Genomic DNA, 26,172 nt, shown 5'->3' on the forward strand with positions numbered 1-26,172 from the left:
GCAATGACCAATGTAAGTAAAGAAACTACAAATCTAGAAGAAAATGTTTAGTATTCTTAACTACTAGCATGTTTCACATTACAGACTAGACACAAACTCATTCAGAGGACTTTTAGCCTTTTTTACTAAAAACTCAAGCTCTATTAATTGGAAACAGATAAAAAATACTGACTCAGGATAGATATTATGAGTAAACTAAGTTCCAAGAAACGTGCACTAAGAAGTTTCATTTAGCATCAAAAGTGAGTATTCAGCACTCCTGGCCCAAAAAAATTACTCTTGCTTCTTTCCCCCTCCCCAAAGCAAAACTTTTTCTTGATATGAAGAATTGTGGGTGGAAGGGGAGGAGGGGAGGGCTTTGGGGAGGAGGTGAATAGAGAAGGACACACCTGTATTAATCTGCTTATTGCCTAGAGCATCATATTTTCTGCCAAGAAAGCTGCATAAATCACAGCTTTCTAGCAATTTTTCAATATCTCCTATTAGATACCAGCTTGACAGGCTCATATTTTTGAGCACCAATGTACTGGTATGACAGGCAAACATTTGTATAAAGTAGCCTGGACCTAACTGGCATTGCTGCAGGATGGAGCACTATGGGATGCAGCTGTCTCAACTGGTTTTACAAGTTAAAATTGGCCTTCTCATATTATGATTTTAGCAACTAAGGCAGATTTAAAGGAAAGAGAACAAAGACTAGATCTATGCAAGTAGGACAGCTTTGTCGATGGCTTTTTCCTATATAGCTTGATGCAGTCTTGCTTATCAGTATAGCTCCACTTATTTCTTGTCAAGGGGGGGGGGGGGGAAAGGCAGATGGTACGTTTTAAGATTGCAACTCCTACTATCCCAAACCATTGGCATTGCTGACGAGGGCTGGTGGAAGTTGTAATCCAAAACATCTGAAGGGCACCAGGTCAACAACTCCTGTAAAAAGATTGCCTATAATTTTCTTGTCCAGCCTGCAGCTTCCAGAGCCACCCAGCTGGCTGCTGTCACAAACTGAATCCCGAGTCCTGCTTGCTTTTGCTTTTGTGCTAAGTACTAAAGGCGGAGATGCTGCTGGCACAAATAAGGTAGATCACAATTTAAAAATTGCTTCATGCGTCCACAGAATGACCAAGTTAATATTAACCCAATGGGGCGGACAAAGAGTGAAACCCACAGGAAAGGGAAATGTAAAGACTTTCAAGCTTTGTGTTGCCCCGTAGCCCTTGGCTCCTCTTTAGTTAAAGCAATTCCCTATAATTTGAGGTCAGCACATGTAAACAATCACCCTTACCTCCTGGGATAAGAACGGGATGACCTGGGCACAGATGGCATTCAGCCTCTTGACAATTTCCGCCTATGGATGAGAAAGAAAAAGTTAGTGAGCAACAAGTTGCAAGCATATAATTGTGGTCACAATATAAAAAGAAAGTGCATTTAAAGTGGTGATTTGGACAAAGACAGCTCAGCTCTTTGGACTGACTCCAGATATTATAATGGCATACTTTTCAGTTTGCACTATAGCAGCTACAGTAGCTTGCATGCTTGAGAAAAAAGAACCACCAGCGGTTTGAGGTATGTGGTATCTTCCACATTTGCAATAAAAATCCCCGTTCAGTTCAGAACGGGTGGGTAATCTGCAGTTTATGGGTCACATGCAAGCTCCTAATCCCCCAAACACCCACAGACTGTGTCATTAAATGCTGGTGGCAAAACCGCTGACTTCCAGCTGCAGAAATTTTAGTGATTTTTCACATGAGCATTTTAACCTTCAAAAGGGCTTCATAAACCCTTTCTCCCTTTGAAACCCCTAATCAAACAAAACTGACTGAAAACACTTGATCCCATCCCTGATCATATTACTCTGTTTCCAGACACATCCTTGGAGTCTAAACAACTGGGGGGGGGGGGCAGGGGGGAGAGAAAGTGTTTCTTTTCTCTAGCAGAAAAAAAAACCCAGTTACCTGCTACTGGTACACAATAACAGTAGCTGAGGTTTCTTCCGATATTTACAGTTCCCATAGGAGTCTAATTGTACTTGACTTCATACCTCTTGAAAAGTAGGAACAAGTCTAGCTTCAGGGCACTCTACTACCTCAGAATAGAAAGCTTGGCCTTACTGTTAGATCAAGAACAGAGATTCATTATCCAAATTGTGAGTTGCGCAGTTGCTCAGGCGAGATGGGCAGCCATACAAATCAAATCAATAAATAAATGGCTAGGGCAGTGATGGCAAACCTTTTTGGCACCGAGTGCCCAAACCGGCAAATGCGCTGGAAACCCAAAAACCAGCTAACTGGTGTGTATGTGAACACCGGCCAGCTGGTCTATGGGTTTCCTGCATGCACATGTGCACCGGAGAGCTGCTCTTCAGGTTTCTGGTGATCCAGCGCGCACGCGCAAAGATCAGCTGTCCAGCATGCATGCGTGTGCCAGAAATCAGAAGAGCAGCTGGCGACAGCACATGTGCCCACAGAGAGGGCTCTGTGTGCCACCTCTGGCAGGCATGCAATACATTTGCCATCAAGGGGCTAGGGTAAGTAACCAAAGACCAAAGGCCATCAACCATCTATTTTCTATAGACTCCAGAATTATTCTGATCATGCTTTGTGGCATAATTTCTTGCTATTTTAAAAGGGGAAAATATATTTTAAATTTTTTCTGAAAAAGAAAATTCTGAGATTTCACAGCTGTTCATCTCTGGAATTGTTCAGCTTTCTGTCTCCCTCTTCTATACCTAATTTTTGAGTAATTTGGTTTTTTTTTAGACATTATATTATCAACAATCTATTCCTCAACATCAATGTTTGAAACCCTTATTTCATGTCTATAATGTCTTCTGTGCAAATGTATACCATTTTTTATATCTCTTTTATCTAAGTAAAATTTCTCTTCGAGTCCCCTTGAAAGTGTTTCTTTTTCCTGTTATTTTCTTTCTTTATGTTACGACACAGCTGAGAGTTTCAACTTGGTGGTTTATTTTCTGCTCTGTGGAATGTATTCTAGTTAAGTTTCTGCCACTATGTTTTTAAGTGACTCCAAATATTCTGAAGAGATATGACTGTGCTTACTTCCCCTTTTCAATGTTATTTTTTACAGACCCGTCGTCTTTCAATTGTCTTCTCTTTTGAAGTCAAATGTGTGTAGGGCCTTCCTTTGCTCTTTTCTTACATATTAAATATGATGGGTATGAGACTTATTTCCAAAAGATTCAAAAACATTCTGACATTCCATACTGAATCCTGCATCAGCTAGTTCTATGTAGCTTTTCTCAGCATCACAGACATTTTCAGGTACCAGGTAGTCCTCAACTTACCATCATTTGCTTAGTGACAGTTCAAAGTTACAATGGCCCTGTAAAAAGTGACTTATGACCATTTTTCACACTTATGACCATTGCAGCATTTTCTGTGGTCATACAATCAAAATTCAGATTGTGTGGCTTGGCAATTGGTTCATATATTTGACGCTAGCATTGTCTCAGAATCATGTGATCACCTTTTGTGACCTTCTGACCAGCAAGTCAATGGGGAAGTCAGATTCACTTATCAACCATGTTATTAACTTAACAACTGCAGTGATTCACTTAACAACTCTGACAAGAAAGGCCATAAAGTGGGGCAAAGTTCACTCAACAGCTTAGCTAACTTTTGGCCTCATTTATGGTCATAAGTCAAATAGTACCTGTATAGAATTTTCCTTCCTTTAATATAAATGGAACATGTCTTTACCCTATTTTTTTAATTTCCTGAAACATTTTTTCCAGAATTGGATGCAATCTAACTCCTATTAATTTTCCTTTAGACTTCATTTAAGGAACTTTCCTTCTATCCTTTACATTCTATACTATCAGTATAACCTCTTTTCTCTTCCCAACACATCTGAGATCTCTTAGCTACACCTCTCTAGTGGAACTATATATACAATAGGGCAATTACACACACACACACACACACACACACACACACACACACACACAAAAATGGTAGGAAGCTTATAACTGCCCATTGAACCTTTTTACTTCTAGGATAGCACAGGAATATTTTTTTCCAGACCCCCATGTGTAGAATTCAAACTAATACAACTTTTATAAATTTGACCAGTGAAAATTATAAAAATATACAACGATTAGAATGGTATTAGAAATGACATATGATAGCAAGGTACAAGATACCCATATAACTATCAGTCTTAACCCCACCCCAACCGACCTCCCTCTCTATCTCAAAAAAAGGATATTAGATACCAAGATGGACATGTAAGTCCTAGAAATCTTATAGGACCTATAAGAAACCCAACTTCATTGCACCACTTGATACTTGATCCAGGCATGATAGACTGAGGCACTGCTCAAGTGGTATTTCTTTCTCTTCAGACTGTAGTAGCATTCTCTTAAAAGGCCAGACATGCAATTTGGGTGGTCTGGAGACAAAGACCTATATTTTTGGAAGGTCAGGTCTGGAGCGTAGAGCTGGCCACAGTCATTGTATGCTTTAACTGCCTCATGTTTTGATAACTGTGCTATAATGTGCTCTACTGATGAAAGTAATTTTGGAAACTGTCCAAAAAAGTACACCTAATACAAAATATAAAGCAGGTGTTGTAATAACATTTTAAAAATAACAAAGCCAGAAGGAAAAACAAGAAAAAAACGTATCTGGAAAAGATATAGTTTGAAAATATGAGGAGACAGTGATGAGGTGGTCATGATGGGAAACAAGAACAGTAGAGGCATTGACATCACAAAGACAAAATAAGTTATGACCAAAATGTCACTGATTTCTTTGAGTCTATTTGTAGCATAAGGCAATCTGTATTGAAGACAGTGAGACGTAGTTCTAAAAATTTCTGGACTGGCACTGTGGTGACTCAGGTTCAAGTTGACCCTTTCCCATAATATCTTATTGGATGATTTTGCACCAGGTGCTCTTTCTCGACTAACTTATATCACAAGGTAGTCTTGTGGGATAAAAATAGGATGAAGGAAACTATGAAAGCTCTCTTAATTTTTTTAAAACGTGTGATATAAATCCAATAATGAAAAGAAATAAATGATGAAAATAATATAATTACATTATTCCATTGGACAATAACATAAAAATCCCAAAATGCTAGATACACTATTTTAAGGAACATCTACAAACACATGTGTGTGCGAAAACACACACACACATTATTTATGAGTGAATCCTTTACAACAGCATAAGACACCAGTTACAGTTACCCGAAAACATTTACGAAAAGTACAAGAGACAACAATATGGACAACTATGATTAAAATTAATATACAGATATATAAATATAAATACAAGTAGCTGAGGATTGGTGGAGAGAGAAAAATACCAACTACTTCAAAAAATTGATACCAAGCAAAAATAAAATAAAATATTCCCTTGGTAAAATAGTTGTATAAAAAAGAATTCAAATGGTGGAGGAAAAATGTTCAATTTAGAAACCACAGAAGAGAAAACTAATGATTACACGCAAGAATCAGTTTTAAAATCAAAACAAACTTAGCAGAACTAAATGAGATTTAGAATAGAAAAAATGTTAGAACTCAGTGAATGTGTACAAATTCAAGACAGAAAAACAACTTGCTTAAAAGATACACCCTATATATATAAATATATCAAATCAAGTTTAAGGCCATAAGTAATCATTTTAGGAGGCAAAATAAAGAAATCATTCTAGGTAGTTGGATAAAAATAAATGAAGAATATAGCTTTGAGAATGGCAGAGATTATTTGGAAAAACCAAGGAAAAGTAATAAAGACTCAAATGACAGAAACAGCAAATGAAAGACAATATAGAGTTGTCATTAAGAAAAACATGAACAAGGTTCAAAGGGGTACAAGTACAAAGAATCAACAAAATGAGAAGGCTTAACAATTGCAAAAGTAAGAAGAAAAGATTTTGAAAAATAAAATGGTCTATAGAAAGAACCTGAGAAAAGAAAGTAAGCCAAAATTGTACTAAAAAATGTTGAGTCCCCAAGTCCCCAAACTTGGCAACTTTAAGACTTGGAGACTTCAGCTCCCAGAATTCTCCAGCCAGCTTCTGGGAGTTGAAGTCTCCCAAGTCTTAAAGTTGCCAAGTTCAAAGACCTCTGATGTAGGCTGAAGACTTTTATCAAAAACATTGCGAGTAAGAACCAACTATGAGGATGGTAAATCACTGCAGGAGCAACAAATCATAGATTCAAAAACAAGGGATCAATAAGAGAAATAGGATTACAAAAGAAAACTCCATTCAGCCCATTAAGGAAATAAGCATATATAGATAGTCCTCAGGTTACAATGCCATTTGGGATTGGGATGTCATATGACCATATCGCTTAGTGAAAATCCCAGTTCTTGTTTGCCTTTGAAACCGTGAGATATGCAGGTTAATCAGGTAGTAGTGAGAGTCCCAGATAAGAAACACTACAGTGTTGTGTGGGATGAGGGGTTGTCTCCAAGAGCTCTGGGGGACTGGTGCAGGTAGTTGGGGTGCCAGGGAGGGCTTGTTAAAGCCACATCCAAGTGCAGAAAGGGTACAGATGATGTGGCAGGACATAAAAGAACTGGAAGAAAATACCACATCGACTTGTGGTTTTCTGTGCTGGCTTCTCCATTAACTTTACATGACAGAAACTGACAGGGAAGGTCACAAATAGTGATCATGTGACCATGGGGCACTGCAACCACTCAAACACCCAAATTGCTATCATGTTGTCACCGAAGTGCTGTGACCAAGAGAATTTTGAGGTCTGGTCATAGATGCCTCACATTCTGGGCCATCACAAGTTCAAACAGTCATTGAATGAATGATTGAATGAGAGGACTACTATTACACCTAAATACTTATGACAAGAGAGGAGGATAACGGTCAGAAATAAGAAACTAATTTCAGATAATTCTAAGAATGAAAAGATTTTTGAAGTTTTATTAGCAGATGAACGCTACTAAATCTATTTTCTTTTCTTGCACTACCCTGTTTTCCTGTAAATAAGACCTCCCCAGACAATAAGCCCAATTGGGCTTTTGAGCGCATGTACTAAAATAAGCCCTCCCCTGAAAATAAGCCCTCCCCTGAAAATATTGCAACACAGCAGCAGCCATGAAGTGACCAAGCTTGCTGCCTCCTGCAACTCAAAAATAATAAGACCTCTGCGAAAATTTCGGGGTCAAAAGAAACTAAGATCCTGTCTTATTTTCAGGGAAACACGAGTATAACCATTCTAAAAAACATATGTTGCTACAGAGCAACAGACTCTCAGTAGAACCAAGAATCAGATTACCTTCATCTATTTAAGAGAATTGCTGCCCTTGAGAAAAGTCTTTCAGATTGGACTGAATAGAGAAGTACCCTGAAGTTCAACATGCAAGGCTAGAAACAGATACAGTATAATTCAAAATGTAAATCTCAATTGCTTTCAGCAAGATATCCAGGTACCATCTATTATATACTTGTCAAGAATGTCAAGTTACTTACTAGTACAGTATTATTTTTTTAATTGATTGGAAAGAATTTCATAAGATTGCACACCAAAAAGAACAAGGGGTTGCAGCCAAAGGAGAAAATCAAAATTGCACAAGTACAAGTGCATCTATCATCTGGGTCATGATTTTGCATGAAAGAGCATTCTGCCCCCAAAAGTAATTGCAAACTGTCCAAAAGTAGAAAACAATGTGAAAATATACCTTTACAGGTAATTCCCCATGTTATTTAAGTCAAATACAGAGGGAAGTTTACAAAGTGAAAGGGTGCCTTTTATTTTATGTGAACTACCTTAAAAGAGTTTGCTCTCATTTTTAACAGACTAAATTTCAGCAATACTTTACACTCCACAAATAACTGGTGGTTTTCTGAGAAAAATATATTAAAGGGTATGGGAATTCTGCTGAAGTAGGATGAGAGAGATAGAGGTAACCAATGTCCAGCAACTCCATTTTCTTTCTTTGTGACTTTTAAAGGAATATTTACGTAAGTAGAATGATTCAGTTTTATATCCTGCTTAAGAAAATTCTGAATCTTGAATAAGCAATCTTTATTGGTATATAAAATTCATTCATTCATTCCTCATATTTATCTGGATCCCCATCTTACAAAGGTCAGCAAACAATTAAAAAAACAACCATAAACAAACAAACATGAAAACATTTCATAATAAAAAGCATCATATTGTTAAAATAAAGAGTAAAAGGGAGAATTTTTGATATTAAGATCAATGTAGCTATCTCAATAAATCTCCAGTTAAAAAAAACACATGGAACTATGAAAAGTATAAAGTATAGTACAAAAAGTGTAAAATGTAATGTGTACAGTAATGGAGAATATGCTTTCCCCCTTTTTTGAGAATTACAGATTATTGTATTGTTTTAACAAAACAGAAAGGGTCATTTATATATTGGCATATGAAAGTGCACTATTTGGCATTTTTTAAAATCTTTTTTTTCCTAGGCAATGTTTTATAAGGTGCCCTATATAAAATAATCTAACTTGTTTTTAATTAGAAGTAAGCCTCATTCCTACCATTACAACAGAGCTTATTTTCAGTAATTCCCAGTGAAATGCCTGCATTTCTATTCAAAAGTTTTGCTGAGTTCAGCCAGACTTCTCAGGTAAGCTGATTGTAGCTTTGGTTTTCTATTTCTTTAAGAAAGCATTAGTATTGTAAAAGCAAAGCTAGGACGATACTTAATGCTAGCGAAAGAGAGGAGAAAAGTGGCATCTTATTTAAGCAGTTGTGTAATATAAAAAAATCTGAGGAAAAACATATAAAAAATCAATGAGAAAGAGACATCCATATTGAGGCAATGAGTTATGACATCAGCTAAAGGTTTAATAAGATTTTAGCTATCTTGCTACAAAAATATTTTAGAAGTTGGAAATAAATCCCACCAATGATGCACTTGCCAAAAAGAAAACTGATTGCTCAAGCCAATTTTTTATTATATGGCACCATTAAAAACATATTAAAGTCTAGCAGCATAGCTGCCTATTAGTTTAAAACTTGATAATGTATGGAATTAGTTTCTAATGCTATACATGACTTCATCTTGCATATTTTCAAAGACTAATCTTAAAAAGGGGGTATTATAATGCAAAACTAAAAGCACTGGAGAGAGGGTACTTCATTCTTTAAAAAAACCCAAGGAAAGTAATATTTGAATATATATATATATATATATATATATATATATATATATATATATATATATATATATATATATATATATATATATATATATATATATATATATATTCAAATATATATATATATATATATATATATATATATATATATATATATATATATATATATATATATTCAAATATATATATATATATATATATATATATATATATATATATATATATATATATATATATATATATATATATTCAAATATATATATATATATATATATATATATATATATATATATATATATTCAAATATATATATATATATATATATATATATATATATATATATATATATATATATATATATATATGTGTTATTATTTGTGCTGATAAATAACACAAATATAACAAAGGCAACAGTAAAAATATTGGGTTTCTGTCTGGATGGACTCTTGTGACGAGCCTAATGACAGAGAGTGGAAGTGTGACCTTCCTCCCACACTTGGGCATACCAGGGGTTGTGACTTTAAGTATATATATATATATATATATATATATATATATATATATATATATATATATATATATATATATATATATATATATATATATATATATATATATATATATATATATATATATATATATATATATATATATATATATATATTCAAATATATATATATATATATATATTCAAATATATATATATGCTTCTTTCCTTCTGTTTACAGAGTTGCCTGATTTTTCTCCTTAGGTCTTCTCTTCTTTAATCCTGGTTAACCCAAAAGAAACAATATTAAAATCATTACTCAATTATTCAATCTCCCCTTCAAATTGGTCTTCAGTACCTTCTTTGTCAGCCCCTTTCTGCACTTTCTCACTCAACATTCTATTGCTACTGCCATTTTCCCTCCAGTTCTCTGTGACTGCCTGTGACAGCAGGAATTTAGCTGCCAAACCCGACACTTTGCACCAAACTATGCCACAACAGTGTGCCCTAGACTGACACTTTCTGACACAGAAACTGGGGTTCAAAGCAGTGTAGAGCCAGTTTGGTCTAGTAGTTAGCAACTTCAACTGCTAAAATTTCCCATGCTGGCTGTGTGGCATTCTGGGAGCTGAAGTCTACACTACTTAAAAGTTACTGAGGTTGAGAAAATGGTCTTAAGTATGGGATTAGGAACCTAAACTATAGGTAATAATGGGATCTGGTAGCTTAAGAGAATCAGTGAGGTTTCTGGGTAATGATAGGACTTCTTATGGCCACTGCTTTCAGATGAAAAGGCTAGAGAAAACAAAGCAGTGATGGTCCCGCTGTGTAGGAAGGCATTTTATAAATATTTTAATAAGGCAATCAACTTGTGGATTCCGATGCAGTCTCCCTGCATGAATAGCATCTTTCACAATTTCTATCCAATGCTCTCTTTACAGTAGATGTAAAGAGTGTATTGTGGCCCCATTTTAACCATTTTAGTTAATCCTTTTTAGGAGTAGAAGGATTGCAAAGGAGCACCCCACTGTGTGGATTTTGACTTACAAATCTCTGGATCTAATGCTAAGAAATGTTAAGAGGGTCTGCATTTACATATGAGAATATCTTTCATCAGCGTGCATTGTTAACTGAAAAGAAAGCTTTTACCTAGGAAACCTTGGGAAACAAAATACTTTGTATTTATAATACAATAGACTAATGGAGCTACTGTTCTGGAATTTGGCTCTAAATTGGAAGCATGCTGAGGGAAGGTCTAAAATGATGGATGGTGTAGAAAAAGCAGAGGAAGATTATTTTTTTAAACGCACATATACACAACTCTCCCTTTCTCTCATAATCCAATGAATGAGAGGCAATCCAGAATAGTTCAAAGGTGAAGCTTGCTGCCTGAAGATAAAGCAATGACCTTCATTGAGATGTGCTTTAACATGAGCTAGGTCCATGGCGAATAAGGTTACCAATTGCTGTTCTTCACAAGAATTGTAAGTAAGATGCACCAGAGGCATTTTGCTTTTGAATATAAGTTTCGGGGAAAATACATTTGTCAGCATTTTTTTTGAGGTTTTTCTTCTGCTGCTGATAGGTGTTTGGTGAGGCACTGTAGAAGCATTCTTTTTATTTTGTAGTTCTAATTTTGGACAAAACTTATTAATTATCAAAGTCCATATTTCCTACTGACAGGTGATGCTCAAATCAAGAAACTCCAGGCATTTCTCGACTTAGGATCACATTGAGGCCAACAATTTCTGTTGCTAAGCAAGACAATGTTTTGCGCCATTTTATGACTTTTTTGCCACAGTCATTAAGTGAATCGCTGCAATTGTTAAGTGAATCGTGGTTGTTAATCAAATCTGCCTTTCCTCATAGACTTTGTCAGAATCTGTCTTGGGAAGATTACAAACGGCCTGCGACAATTCAAATGTCATAAATACACACCAGAGGCCAAGCGTTCAAATTTTGGTCACATGACTGCTGGGATGATGCAATGGTTACAAGAGTTTTAAAAAAACGGTCATTTGTCATGTTTTTCAATGTCATTGTAACTTTGACCGGTCAAACGCATCTGTGCCCTCAAGTGTTTAAAAGTTAGATAATATTCATAAGAAGAAATATGAAGGCAACTGAACAGAGTACATGTGAAAGAGAAACTGAGAGAAACTGAAGAAATATAAACATTAAAATATATAGATTTAATTGTATAAAGGCTGAAGGGGAAGTCTGTAGGAAGAGGCCTTTGTCCCAATATAAACTGTTTACAAATCAGCAAGGAACGGCAGTTTACATGATTTCAGAGTGATGTTAACTGCTCCAAATGCCTATGCATCCTGGCTCTCGGCCAATAGCCAACTGAGTGTATGTAGCCAATATGTACATGTATGTTTACAATGGCATAAAATTTTAATCCTGTGTGAAAGGAAGCTGTGCTTGATGAGCCAACCAAAGCAGGAATATCAAGCAAATATCACAACAATTGTCTGAAGTGACCCTGATACAAGGTTCATTGCAGAGCTATTTAATTTGGGACTTCAACATCCTTGTTTTTATTTACTCAAGTAGGTTAGGTCGGAGTGCTGTAGGCCAATGTACACCTGTTGATCAAGGCTGTGGTTTATCAGCACGCAAGCTTGTGTACACAATAGAGTCCAAATGTTTTGACAGAATTCATTCCGACATTTTTTTAAAAAACTGCATCCAGTACTAGTAAAACAGAAAGCAATCTGTGTAACTCTCTTCTACTATGGACCTAATTTAAAAGGTCTTGCTCTAGTATATCATCCACCCGACCGTTCCCCACATCCTTTCTTTCTGAAGGAGATCAAGTCATTTACTACATACTTGGGCAATTCAGACTAAATCTACAATTTACCTCTTTGTAACACTGTGCCAGTTGTTGTAGTGAATTCTGGGCCCTTTGCTCTATTCCCTTACTGTTGCTATTAGGTTATTTCCAGATCATATCTTGTTCTCCAATTCTTACATATGCCCGTTCTGCAATTATGCCTTTGTTTGCAGAGTCAGATATTCCAAACTGAAGCAGAGGCACAAAATTGTTTGTCATTAATCATAATATTCTTTTCCCCTTCCGTTTCTAATACTCTACAGATTTTTTTATCCTTTGATCATATGCAGCATATTGAAAAGATGTTCAATCCTGTAAAAATCAGAATATATGAACATGTTAAAGAAATCTTGGAACAATTTCCAGCTTGAGGAAATTTAGGTCAAATATATATTAGTAGATCAAAAGAAGATGGACTATTATTTAATTAGAGTATTATTCACTAAGAGGGGAGTAATGTAAATATGAAATGTTATCTAGACCATCTTTTATTATTTTGAAGAAAAATACATTTTTCACCCCTGTGACATGAAGCTTAAAGAAATGATCTGGGTTTTTTTTGTTTTTTTTTAGAAAAAAAATATTTTAAGAAAAAGGAAAGTGTATGAACAATAGCTTGTTAGGGTGTCGTTAAGGTCTCAGGAAGTCTTTGTAGACAGACTGGTTCAGTGATGGAAATTAATTTATCTACCCTGCACTGAATCTCAGGCACATGCTGTTTGCAAGGAGCTCTCAGAACAGTGATTATAGTTGACCATTATTCACTTCCTAATTGCTGATCTTGGTCTGCTGCTGTTCCTTGCATTTTATTTCCTGCTGAAGGGTGCATACAAACTAGAGAATTGTAAAGTTCAAAGAAATCAAGGGTAACTTAGGTCTAAGCTTGTGCATAACAAAAGAGCCTCCATACTTCACCATTAAGCTTGTGTAAATTGTGGAAGAGCAAAGAATACTAGCAGCACAATTAAATAGCAGACACTGCTCCTGTGGTGCTCGCTTGCTCTCGCTCTCACCCCCAATTGCATCCCAAACAGTTTCTTGGTTAGCTGCCTGAAAAGATGTTTGGAGAGAAGATAGTAGAAAAGCACAAATGGACATGACTGAGCACTGGCAAGAGTTCACGTCTGAGCCTTTGGGGTAACATTAAGAGTGGCAAAACACTCATTCTTCCCTGTGTTTACTGCATCCACAAACTCCTATATAACAGTAGATGTCCAAGGCTCTTTGAAGGAAAGATGGATGCAACTAAGCAATTAGGCAGAGTCTGCTGTGGTGAGCAAGCATCTGATGTTGCAATATGGGGTTCTTCTGGTTTATGGACCTCAAAGGAAGTAAGTGGATGGTGGAGTTGTGTAATTTGAATTGTGTCAGCTATGGATTAGAAGGCATAGTCTTGAAACCAAATATTGTCTGACTTTTTAAGTGCCTTTATCTTATTTTTTAGAAAAATAAAATGGATTCTTTTCACAACAGAAGCCATTCAAATGTTTCCGTATTGTGGCCTTGAAAATTATCTCCTCCTTTTCCCTTGTCCATCAATAGACTAAATTTATTTCCTGATTCAGTCCATCTCCTTCCAATCCATGATCACTGTTCTCTATTGATCGCTGTTCTCTGTAGATCACATGACTCAACATAGATTTCCAAGGTGAAGTTTGAAAAGAGTGTTGTTGGTCATTCTATATTATCATTGGCATATGTTCTTAAAAATAAAGATTTGTGAAGAAATTATTGCAATTAAATAATCAATCTTTCTGATGCTAGAAAAACAACTTCATATGGAAGTAGGCTAAGGTTTTTTTTTGGGGGGGGGGGTTGCTAGTTTTTTCTGCAATTTTTATTGAAGACACCAAGAAAATTAAACAGGTTTCCTTGTCCTTCCATTTATATCTTTTTAAATTATCTATGTCCTCTTTTCAACATACTTTCCTTCTCTTATTTTCCCTACAACAACCCTATGAACAACAACCCTATGAAGTTGGACTGAGAGAGAAGGGCTGGTCCAAAGTTATCCAGTTGGCTCTCATGGCTAAGGTGGGACTAGAACTCACAGTCTCCCAGTTTCTAGTTGGGTGCCTTAATCACTAGACCAAGTTAGATAAACTTTGTAAGAATTTGCCCTTCTGGTTCTATCAGTCTTCTTCATAGCATTTGATATCATGAATGGTGGTATGTTTCTGGATTTTTTTTTTTAAAAAAATTGAGTAATCAATGATCATGGGGGAAAGGCCTTGAGGCAATCCCCCACCCCAAATATTTAATAAGTATAGGAAGCTGCTGAGAAAGGCAACCATCAGTTCAGGATGACTTTCATCAACATGTTGATGACATCCAGTTCTACATAATTTCCCTTAGCCAAAATCTTTAACTGGTGTCTGGAAGCTAAGAGGAACTGAATGGGCTGAAGCAAGCTGAAATAAACCTGATGAAGTTGCAGTTGCTGTTTGTGGGTAACAAATGGAGAAATATTATAACATTGGCCCTAGCAATGACTCAGGATGAGGTCATGTTGCTGCCCACCCCACCCCCCAAAAAGGAGGTAATTCATGACTTGAAAGACCTCCTGGATTCTTCAGTCCTGCTCATACAGCAAGTGGGAAACTAGAAAAGTCGGGGCGGGGGTGTTGACATCCAGATTCAGCCAGTCTCCAACTTATAACTCAGTCTGGACCAGTGAACTCTGGTGATGGTAACTCACAACTGATCATCATCAAGTTGAGCTACTATCAGCTTTTCGGGGAGGACCAAACTTGAAAACCAAAGCTATAAATACTAAAACTACTTTTATTACCGTATTATAGTACCAGAATATCAATAGCACTTAGACTTATATACCACTTCACTGTGATTTTACAACCCTCTCTAAGCAGTTTGCAGACTCTGCATATTGCCCCCAACAATCTGAGTCATTTTACCAACCTCAGGAAGATGGAAGGCTGAGTTAATCTTGAGCTTTGTGAGATTCGACCTGCCAAATTACAGGCAGCCAGCAGCCAACAGAAGTAGCCTGCAATGCTGCATTCTAACCACTGCACCACAATCTTGCAAGTTTGAATGTGCCTCCCCCTTCCCTGCCTTTATCCTAAAGAGAACTAGAGAGCCAAGTCTCAAACATTTCTCAAATTACATTCCTGCTTTGAATACAGATTTCTTGACTGTTGTCTTGACTGCCTCTCTCCCCCACCCTCTTCCTCAAGGTTATTCACACCATCCACTACATACCCTAATACACACTATATGTGGCTGACCCTTGGAAACAAGTCAGAAACCTCAGCTGGTACAAAATAATGTGGTTATACTGCTAGTGGAACAACTCTCTTAGTGTAAAATAACATTAATTTTAAAGTTGTTGAATTGATGTAATCTTGATCTTGGAGAGAAGTAGGTGAATTATTAACAGTAGTGGGTACTTCCAGAAGAAAATCCCGAGAAAGAGGGTAGTATTGTTGTTCATTGTTCAGGGTCCATTAGGACTGCAATGCACTATAACTATTTCCAAATAAATATAGAAAATCTTCAGATACACAGAAATCAAATATAAGTAGAGCAATAGATCTTATTTAAATTACAAATATTTTTATAGTGCTAACTTGAGAATGAAAATCTTGAAAAATGAAAACTTTTTCTAAAAATAACTACCTAAAGGCTCAAGAACTTGCTGAAACTGGAATGTTCCCAAGCTCCAGTGAAGCTGCTTATAGTGCCTTGGGTGAAAAGAATGTGATGTCCTTAAGCATATTTTATGTATAAATAATTATGAATTACGTTCTGCTTGATGAAAAGCAAGAGTTACAAAAATCATTGATTTAGTTGTAATAACAATACTACTGCTCTCAAACTATCATTTCTACCATGGTTTGAGACTAAACATCAGTTTTTAATATAAATGATAAGAGAACAAAACTATAACCTATATATATATATAAAGTGAAATGCCACTCACGCAACATCACAAAATATCCAGAACCGTAAAGCCTACAAACTTGAAATTTGGTATGTATGTTCCTCTTGGCTTCTAGGTGCTTGATAAGAAAAGATTTTTCGAAATGACCATCAGATCATTAGTATTTCTTATATTATTATTATTAACAGGCCAATTGTAACTACTCATTAATTTTCAAGCTGTGTCAGTTTAGCAAGCGCAATCACATAGTTTTGTAGCACATGGGTATCCAGCTAGTAGGGCAAATAAAACAAAGATTTAAATCATATTATTTATTTATTTGACTTATGAGCCTGTCTATCTTGTAAATTTTAACTCTGGAAGGATAAAAACATGTTGAAACAATATTAGCATAGAGTAAAAATTTACAATGGTCACCGAGGATAATCCCCAACAAAACAATTAACAAAACCACTCAACAGGCCATCTAACCTTCTGACTCCCAAGCCCTGCAGCATATCCAGATGTTCAACATTTTACAACATGCCAGCGGGGTTGGGGCCAAACTGATCTCCTGGACTATGGTGTTCCAACAGGCAGGCACTGCAACACAAAAGACACTTCCAAGGTCCCATAAGATGATATTTTTTTAACTGAAGGGATCTGGAGTATGCCTCATTTGTTGAACCTAGAAACTGGGTAGAAACTATCAGGGAGAGATGATCCCACAGATAACCCAGCCCCATGCTATGAAGAGTTTTACAGGATTGGCATCTTTAATTGCATCCAGAAGCAAATTAGGAGCCAGTGAAGCCCATGAAACAGTGATGTGCATTATAGACATGCCACAACTTCCTACATCACTGCATTCTGGACCAGCTACAATCTCTGAATGGTCTTACAACAGCAATCCTATACAGCGCATTATAGGAGATATCTAAGTTAAGAGTGATCATAAGCAGCAGTCTTACTCTTGGTCCTCAATCCTTCTTGAAAAGCACTATTATTTCTTTTGACTTAAAAGAACTTCATGAAAGCACGTAAGCTGACACCAAGAAAGAAAAGATTTAAGAAAATAAGTAGTACATAGATTGAGCTTCTAAAATATTTACATCCACTAAATTTCATCTTCTACTCCAATTGTAATAAAACCTTGAGGAGGGATGGGCAACAAAAAAAATTGGTACAAACATCTGCCCCATGAACAAATTTCAGTGTTGTACTAACTAGAATATTTTAAGAAGTGGTCTGTTTCCCCATGAAATTCAAAGAATATATGGAGGAGAGAGAGGGAGAGAAGGAGAGAGAGGGAGAGAGGGAGAGAGAGAGAGAGGGAGGGAGAGGGAGGGAGGGAGAGAGAGAGAGAGAGAGAGAGAGAGAGAGAGAGAGAGAGAGAGAGAGAGAGAGAGACTAGTACAATCTTCTTTGATTTCCTGTATAAAACATAAATCTTCCATAGAGCCAGAACATAGTATGAATATCATTCCATTTTTGAAAATAAAATTCTCTGTATCTAGACAACTTAACACCCATTAGTAAATCTACTTAAAGAGATAGGGTTTTCACATCACTAGCCAGCAACCTGCCTGCAAAAAGAAAACAAACATAAGTATAAGATAAAAAAAGCAATTGGAAAATCAGGTGAAGAGAACAAATGGAAAGAACAAGTGGAATGAAGTGAAAGTGTCAAGAAGACAAATGCAATGATAGTACCTACTAGGGGGTGAAATGAAAAGTAAAGTATTTCACCAGAACATACACTGGAAAAGTGTCAGGGGAGGAAAGGCTGCTTTTGCCTGCCCTGTGCAATTACACTTAGTCATCACTGCCACATTTTGCATCGTAGAACACCATGTAATTTAAGAGCAACAACTAAGAAGGATCTTAAACAGGGGTGTCCAACCTTAGCAATTTTATTACTTGTGGACTTCAACTCCCAGAATTCTCCAGCTAGCCATGGGGCAATTACATACTGGCTGGGGAATTCTGGGAGTTGAAGTCCACAAATCTTAAAGTTGTCAAGGTTGGATACTCCAATGTAAAACATTTGAAGAGCTACATATGCAACGTCTAGTGATGAGGTGTGCACTTTTGCTATTCCTGTTTTTCTGATGTATGAAAGCAAACAATAAAAGACCTAAAGAATGCTAGAAAATGAAGTGAGAACCAAGGTTTATTTTAATGTTCTCATGATTAAACAGTGATTAAACAGAACAGTTGACTCATTGTTTTTACAAGACTTGGGGCTGGCCACCCAGAAGTCTATCTAAATCTTTTCCTCAAAGCCAGAGATTTATCTTAACCATCAAATAAACATCTATGGCAAATAATTGGGTTGTTTGAGGTATTCACCCACAGCTTGCTATAACCTGCCACCTGTTAAACCAGATAATTGTAAGAGGAGATTTGGACAAAAGGAGAATTCACGATATCTCTCCCTTACTGCGAAGAAGAAATCATACTCTAAGAGGACACACACAGAGACACCTGAAATTAAAATACCCGGATACTGTATTATAAGTACCCTATAAAAAATGACAGTGGGATTATATAACATTCCATGCATGAGAAAAACCATTTGTTCTATCTGCAGAACCTGTACAAAGATATTATTAGTGGTAGAATGATTATTCTGGTCACCAGGCTTCTTGAAACTGTTCTTCAATCCTTTCTTTTATACAGAGGGTTCTCAATTTATAACCATTCATTTATTCACCGTTTAAAATTATGACAGGGCTAAAAGCAACTTATGAAATCACTTAATCGCCATAGTGATTTTCACATATATGACTATCACTACTTCCCCATAGCGGCATGGATCAAAATGTGGGCACTTGGCAACCAGCATATATTTACTATGATTGTGGTACCCCAGAGTCATGAAATTGCCATTTGCAAGAGGTGGCTTCTGTCAAGCTAAGTCAATCAAGGAAACTGGATTCACTTACGATCAACCAAAAAGGTCATAAAATAAAGCAAGACTCACATAATGACTGTACTGCTTAGTCATGGAGGTTCCGGTCTCAATTATTATGGTTATAAATGGAGGATTACATGTAGTTATTTCCTATTAAAGACAGTAACAGAATAGCAACATACCACAGTTGGGCAATGAAGATGTTGCACTCCATTGTAATTTTCCATAATGACAATCTGACTTTGTAGCATGTTTATTTATTTGATTATTTACAACCCACCTTTATTATTGTTACAAATAACTCAAGGCGGTAATCTTATTCCACTCAGCTTCTTCTTCCTATTTTCCCCACAACAACCACCCTGTAAGGTGAATTGAGCTGAAAGAGAAAGTCACCCAGCTGGTTTTCATGTCTAAGGTGGCACTAGAACTCAGTCTCCCACTTTTTAGCGTGGTACCTTAACCATTAGACCAGTGTTTCCCAACCATGGCAACTTGAAGATGTCTGGACTTCAACTCCCAGAATTCCCCAGCCAGCGAATGCTGGCTGTGGGATTCTGGGACTTGAAGTCCAGACATCTTCAAGTTGTTATGGTTGGAAATCACTGCACTAGACCAAACTTACTCTCAAAAAAGATTAGCATCCAAGATTTGAATCCCGGTCTACTACACCTAAGGCAACGCTCTAAGCTCTACATTACCTAGCTGAAATTCCAGACAAATCCTTTTAAATGTCAAGAATATTTGCTTCAAGGCCTAACTATCAACCACAGTTACCAATAAAGGCTTGGATTTTTACATAAATCATGCAAATTGTGTGTGTTTTTTTTTTAAAGAAAGCCCCATCCTAGATTTGTGGAACGTCTTCTTGTTTTGATTTTTAAAGGACTTAATAAAACATATAACAAACCATTTAGGGAAGGCAATGAGTGCTGGGAAAGAGCCAAAGGCCGAAGGCCAGAGTGAATCCATGGATGAAGTACTAGTGGTGGTTGGTAGCACAAGCCATCCATTCAGTTATGATGCACAAAGAGACAAAAGCAGCAATGGGGCGAGGAAAAAAGGCAGCTTTACATCTTGCTTTGCTGGCAGATGGCCAGACACACACACACACACACACACACACACACACACACACACAAAGAGAGAGAGAGAGAGAGAGAGAGAGAGACCCCTAGGCTGCCTGATTGATTTGTTTTAGTCAGTTTGCAATTCCTCCTAGGAATCACTTGCCTTTGAGTCTGTTTGTACGCACGGGTGTGCAACTACAGGTGTCTTCAACAACCACCCTCACACGTGCGATCTCCTGAGAGGCGTCAACAGCACTGAGGTTCAGACCACAGGAAGCATAACAAACAGGGCAGGGAGAAACTGAACATTCACAGTTGAAACAGGACTCTACAACTTTTTAACTGGGGTAGTCAAGATGCTCATATGCCTTTCTATGAGACCTCTATTTCTATTAAAAGCCCATGTAACTCTTCTTTGCTCTCCTTTACTTTACTGCACTCTTCTAATTTCTAATTTTTTCCTCTCCTGACCTTTGCTGAAAAACATTGCCACAAAGGAAATCCTGAACCGCTGGTTTAGCAATGTTTCCTTAAGATCTGTTAAAACGACAACTCTTAGAATTTCCAGACAACACAGTTAGGCCTGTGGTATAGGATGAAAACATCTGGGGGGCTACTAGGCATTCTACAGCAGGGGTGTCCAATATTGGCAACTTTTAATACTTGAGGACTTCAACTCCCATGCTGGCTGGGGAATTCTAGATGTTGAAGTCCTGTGTCTCCCCCCCCCGCCCTTGTGCACACAACCCTCACATATGCACCCCACCCCCACTCATGCACACACAACCCCCGTGCATGCACATGTGATTCCTGTGGTTGTCTTACCTTCCATGCTCCCTCTGCCCCCCCTCATCCCCACACACATGCGCGCAACCCCCGCATGCATGACAGAAACCCCAAAACCAGTTGGTTGGTGGGAAGCGCATGCACATGTGTGCCATAGGTTCGCCATCACAAGCCTATATCATAATCCTAAATGTAGCTTTATTTGTGACTGCACATTTATGGCTTAGCATTAAAGTAGGGAAGGCTTAAGACTGTAAGAAATTCTAATATGAAAGGGGGAGTGTTCCTATTTTTCTATCAGTACCAGTAGCTATTAAAAGTCGGGAACCATATACTATAACACACAGTGGCGATGTGTTCTGTTTTTACAGGATATACCATTAAAGCCTGACTCTTCCAACAGCTATAGAAGTATCCAGCATGACTTAATTTAATTTATTTTGCACAAAGAATTAAGAAAACAGAGAGAGAAGGAGAAAAACAAGCCTTCCTCTGGAGCTAAATATTTATAATAAGATTTCCTGAAGATAGAAGCTGGCCTTTAATACCGCATACAAACTTATCTGCATTGATTTTCTTTTTAAAAGCTAGGGCAAAATGTTCTCCTATGTTCTGCACCCTGTTTCAAGGAAGTGACTTTTGCTTAAGATGCTCTTTTTCTTCATTCAAGGGCTTTGCCGATAGAGTTTTTATGATCCTTCCTAATTGGCAGGAGGAGGCATTGGTGGAGGGGGTGGAAAGGGCACAGCGAGGCAGAGATGGGGGGGGGAGCAGCAGGATTTCACAAAATTAAGTAGGCAATTCTTCACTTTGAAAGCTAAAGTTGCCTCGGAAACACTGCTGATTCCATGGTCATCTAATTTTTGCTCCTTTTGTCCCAGGGGGCCATGCTTTAGAGAGGCATTTATTTACAAGCCTTTCCAGTGGACTTCAGTTATCGGCCAATAATACTGTGGACACACACTTCTAATGGCCTCTGTTTTGAAACCGAGTCTAATCTAATGGCGCAGCGCCCAAACTCCCTTTTTTTTTTTCCAGCACAGCCATTAAAGGATGTAGGTTATTGCTGTTGTCACCATTGATATTTGTCATTGTAATGTAATTAGGGCTCTAAAATGATGCATTACAGCCCTTGGCAGAACTTCTATTAAAATCTTTTCTTCTGCTCACTGAACTGCGACCTGCTTTCTGATGAACAACAGACAGACAGCTTTAGGGCGAGGAGCAGATTCATCAAAGTTGTATTTTCAGCAATGGAAATGGAATGGGGTGGGGGGTTGGGGGTGGGTGGGAGGGGGATATAAAGACAATATCCCCTCTGAAGAAAAGGAAAGGGTTGGCAAGGGTAGAGGGGAAGAAGCTGCCTAGCCCATTTGAATTTCATCTGACCACTTGAAATTCTGATTGCGTCTGATGAATCTTGTTTAGACAATATATTGCCAGCCTGAGAATCACATGGTTAATCAGAGTTCTAATCTGCTATCCATCAGCCTATGCCAGAGCTGTAACTTCCAATCAAATTTATAGGTTATGTGGGTCACACACATCTCTGAACAACTAAATGCACAGATCTCCCATTTAGAAGCAGGCAGATTCTCAAAGGCTGATGTGAGCGCCACTGGATGTAAGGAGACTATTCAGTGCTTTATGAAAGCTTCTGATAAACAGCTGCTAAATTATGGCCTGTGGACATGGCACAATGTTCTGAAAGCGCATTAATGGCCCAATAAAAGGGTGATTGTTCATGCCAAACCCTAAAAAGGATAGCCGGGCTTGCCATACATTGTCAGAAACATTAACAAATACTGACATGTCTGTGACTTCTTTCTCTTAACAGTTAAAAGCATTTTACAGGCGTTAAAAACACTCTGGTGATGACCAGAGAACACAAACGGTTTCATTTTCTTAAAGTACTATTTACTGACTATCAAATGATGGGGGCATTTTAAAAAGTATCTTTTCACAAAATCACTTTTGAAAAGCAGCATTAGCATAGCCATGATATTATTTTTTTAAAGTTTTCTAGAAAGATATATGTATTCGAGTATGCGTGTGTGCAGCATGATTAAAGTAAGTTTCCCTTGTCTAGTCATGTCCATCTCTAGGGGGCGGTGTTCACGCCCGTTTCTTAATCAAGGGAGCCAGAGACTTTCAAGGTCATGTGGCCAGCATGACTATACACCAAGACACACGTAATGCTGTTACCTTCCATCGTAGCGGAACCTATTTATCTATTTGCATTTGTATGCTTTCAAACAGGTAGGTTGGCAGGATCTGGTGCAAGCAATGGGAGCTCATTTTGTCGTGCGGCGCTTGAGTCTTGAATTCAGGTTCTTTAACCGCTGAGCCATCGCCCCCTGTATCTTGATTCCATGCAAATAAATACACTACCTTTATTCATATTTCACGTACATTCCTCACAAGAATTCAGAGTGAGGGGGTTTGGTTCCACCCACCATTACAAAGTACCGTATATCCACTGTATAAGGCACCTGGGCATATAAGAAGACCCCCTACTTTCAGGCACCAGCGAGCTGGCTGAAGGCCTCCGCGCTGCTGGGCTTTCATAGTTTGAGCTCAGTGCCTTCCTCCTCCAGACATCCAGCCAGACCTTACTAAGCCATCCCAGCGCTCATCGATCCATGTGCCCAGGTGAGGAGCGCCGAGATTATCGACTGAAAGGCCGCCGTCTACACTGGTGGCAGCGCGCCTTTTTGCTTGGTGGCGTTGCTTTTTTTTTTGTTTTGATTTTTTGTATACCCAGCGTATAAGATGAACCCCCCCCCCCCCCGATTTTTGAAATACTTTTTTGGGGTTAAAAAGTTGTTTTATGCACTGGAAAACATGGTAATCCTCTTTAGCTTCATAATCACCTTTTAAAATATTCCTTTATGTACTGGGGTTTATCATCCATTTGACTGGAGTCCTGGGAACTGCATGACAAGTCCATGCAATATTTTTGGAAATGGTTTCCTATTGCCTTCTTCCTATGTTCCCTGCGGCCCAAGAGTAATGGAAAGTCACCTAGTTTTGTATCTAAGGCAGAACTAGAACTCAGATCTTCCCATTCCTAGTCTAGCCCCTTAACTACTACACCTAACTGCCTGTCATGGCATTCATATTCCTTTTTTTCCCCTCCCTCTGCAAGCTAAAGGTAGTGAGCTAACAAGTATATTGTCTATTCTCAAAATAACTACTTGTTTGGGAGAGAATGATTGAGTCACATTTTGGTAAGATTCACAGTCAAATGGAAACTTGGTTTAAATTTATGTTCTCCACAATTCTAACCCAATCCTACTTCAGTATTCTAATTACTCCTCTAGACTAGAATAGCGCCAAATGTAATTGAACCTACAGTTGAGGTTGCCTGTGCTCCACACATTTTTCTATCAATTTTATGAATTGGGAATTGTCAATCGCAGAAACAACGAATTTATTCAGATGGATTTTATGTTCCTAAAGGTAAAGGTTCCCCTTGCACATATGTGCTAGTCGTTCCTGACTCTAGGGGGTTGCGCTCATCTCCATTTCAAAGCCAAAGAACCATAACTATCTGAAGACGTCTCCGTGGTCATGTGGCCTGCATGACTAAACACCAAAGGAGCATGGGACGCTGTTACCTTCCCTACATTTTTTTACATGCTTTTGAACTGATAGGTTGACAGAAGCTGGAACAAGTAACGGGAGTTGTCTAGGGATTTGATCCACAAAACTGCCAACCTTTCAAGCTCAGCATCTTAACCACTAAACCATCATGTCCCTTTATGTTTTGACTGATCCATAAATATATGTATAGGAGTAGACAAACCACCTGGTAAATAAGTGACCCTCCGGTTGTTAAATTTCAATCCCAGCCTTCCTGCATATTTCTTATTTTGCTCAAGCCATTCAATTTTACTAGTAGTTTAACAACTTCTAGAGGGCCGTAGGTTCTCTTTCTCTGGACAATATTCAGGAATGGCTCAGGAAAGAATAGATGTTTAAATATTAAGTAACACTCAAGTGTGTTTTATGAACACAGTTATTCACAGAAAGTGACTTTGTTTTTAATCTCTTATTTTAGGCCCAGGGATTCTGGGAGTTGAAGTCCACAGTTCTTAAAGTTGCCAAGTTTAAAGAGACCCCTGCCTTAGGCAATAGCCACCTGTAAAATATGCTGCTCCAGAATTGGCCCTGAACCTCAATTATTCCATTATATTGTCTCTTTATGGCAGCTGAACCATTTGATTTCCTGCTCGGCTGAGGTGCACTTGAAAGTTCTGATAAACTGGTAGTTTATTTTTTGATGAGATGGAGTGATTCTGTCACTGCTAAGGCTGAACTGATTCCTGAGTTGCACAGAGACCGTCTTCACCCCATCTCCTAGGCTTCAAGTACTAGCTGCAGCTGCTCTTTTGAGAGGGAAGGTGACGGATGGGTTTTCAGCCCATCCCAACAGGATCTGCTGTGGGGCTCTTTCTGCAGACAGTCAGACAAATGAATGCAACATGAAGGAGGGAGGGTGCAAGTAATTTATTTCTTCCCTTTAGCATAGAGTGAGACTGAGATGTTGTTGATAATGCTCTTGCTACAGGACCTGCAGCAACTGGAAAGGGGACAATGATTTCTTTCTTTCTTTCTTTTTTATCTCCTTTGTTCTCGGCATTGTGAGATTGACAGACTTAAGGACATGGACCTGCACCAAGACTTCACATATCTCTCTCTCCACCCTCCCCTCCCAGCCCACTTCCTTCTCTGGAATCACAGAAGGTTGGGTGATAGTCACATTACTCAGTATGAAACTATTGTTTTTTTAAAAAAACAGATTTAGTTGAGGCATCACATTATTGCAGGTGTTAAGCCAGCCAGCTTCCAAAATCAAAATGCATCTCAAATTCACCAACCGATTGGTCTGGTTTCAATATTTTTTATTTCTTTGTTTGTATCCCACCTTTACTATTTTTACAAATAGCTTTAAACTTTTTAAATCCTATTATCCCCACAAAAACAACCCACTGAGATGGATTGGGCTGAGAATGAGTGTCTGGCCCAAGGTCATTAGCCAGCTTTCATGGTTATGGC

The 26,172-nt window shown here is 37.8% G+C and overlaps 1 protein-coding gene across 6 annotated transcripts in view; it reads right to left on the bottom strand.

Annotated features, from left to right (window-relative positions):
* The window catches only part of LOC106537484 (TLE family member 4, transcriptional corepressor), a 168,495-nt gene that overhangs the window by 110,591 nt on the left and 31,732 nt on the right, over positions 1 to 26,172 (bottom strand). For all 6 annotated transcript variants that reach the window (XM_087715955.1, XM_014051623.2, XM_014051626.2 and 3 more), the window contains one exon: positions 1,283 to 1,345. In XM_087715955.1, the coding sequence (XP_087572081.1) occupies positions 1,283 to 1,345 (63 nt within the window). The remainder of the gene's footprint in view (positions 1 to 1,282; positions 1,346 to 26,172) is intronic.

Source organism: Thamnophis sirtalis, unplaced genomic scaffold (assembly GCF_051295495.1).
Source record: "Thamnophis sirtalis isolate CommonGarterSnake01/CBP01778 unplaced genomic scaffold, rThaSir2_p1.2 scaffold_5, whole genome shotgun sequence".
Classification (NCBI taxonomy): domain Eukaryota; kingdom Metazoa; phylum Chordata; class Lepidosauria; order Squamata; family Natricidae; genus Thamnophis; species Thamnophis sirtalis.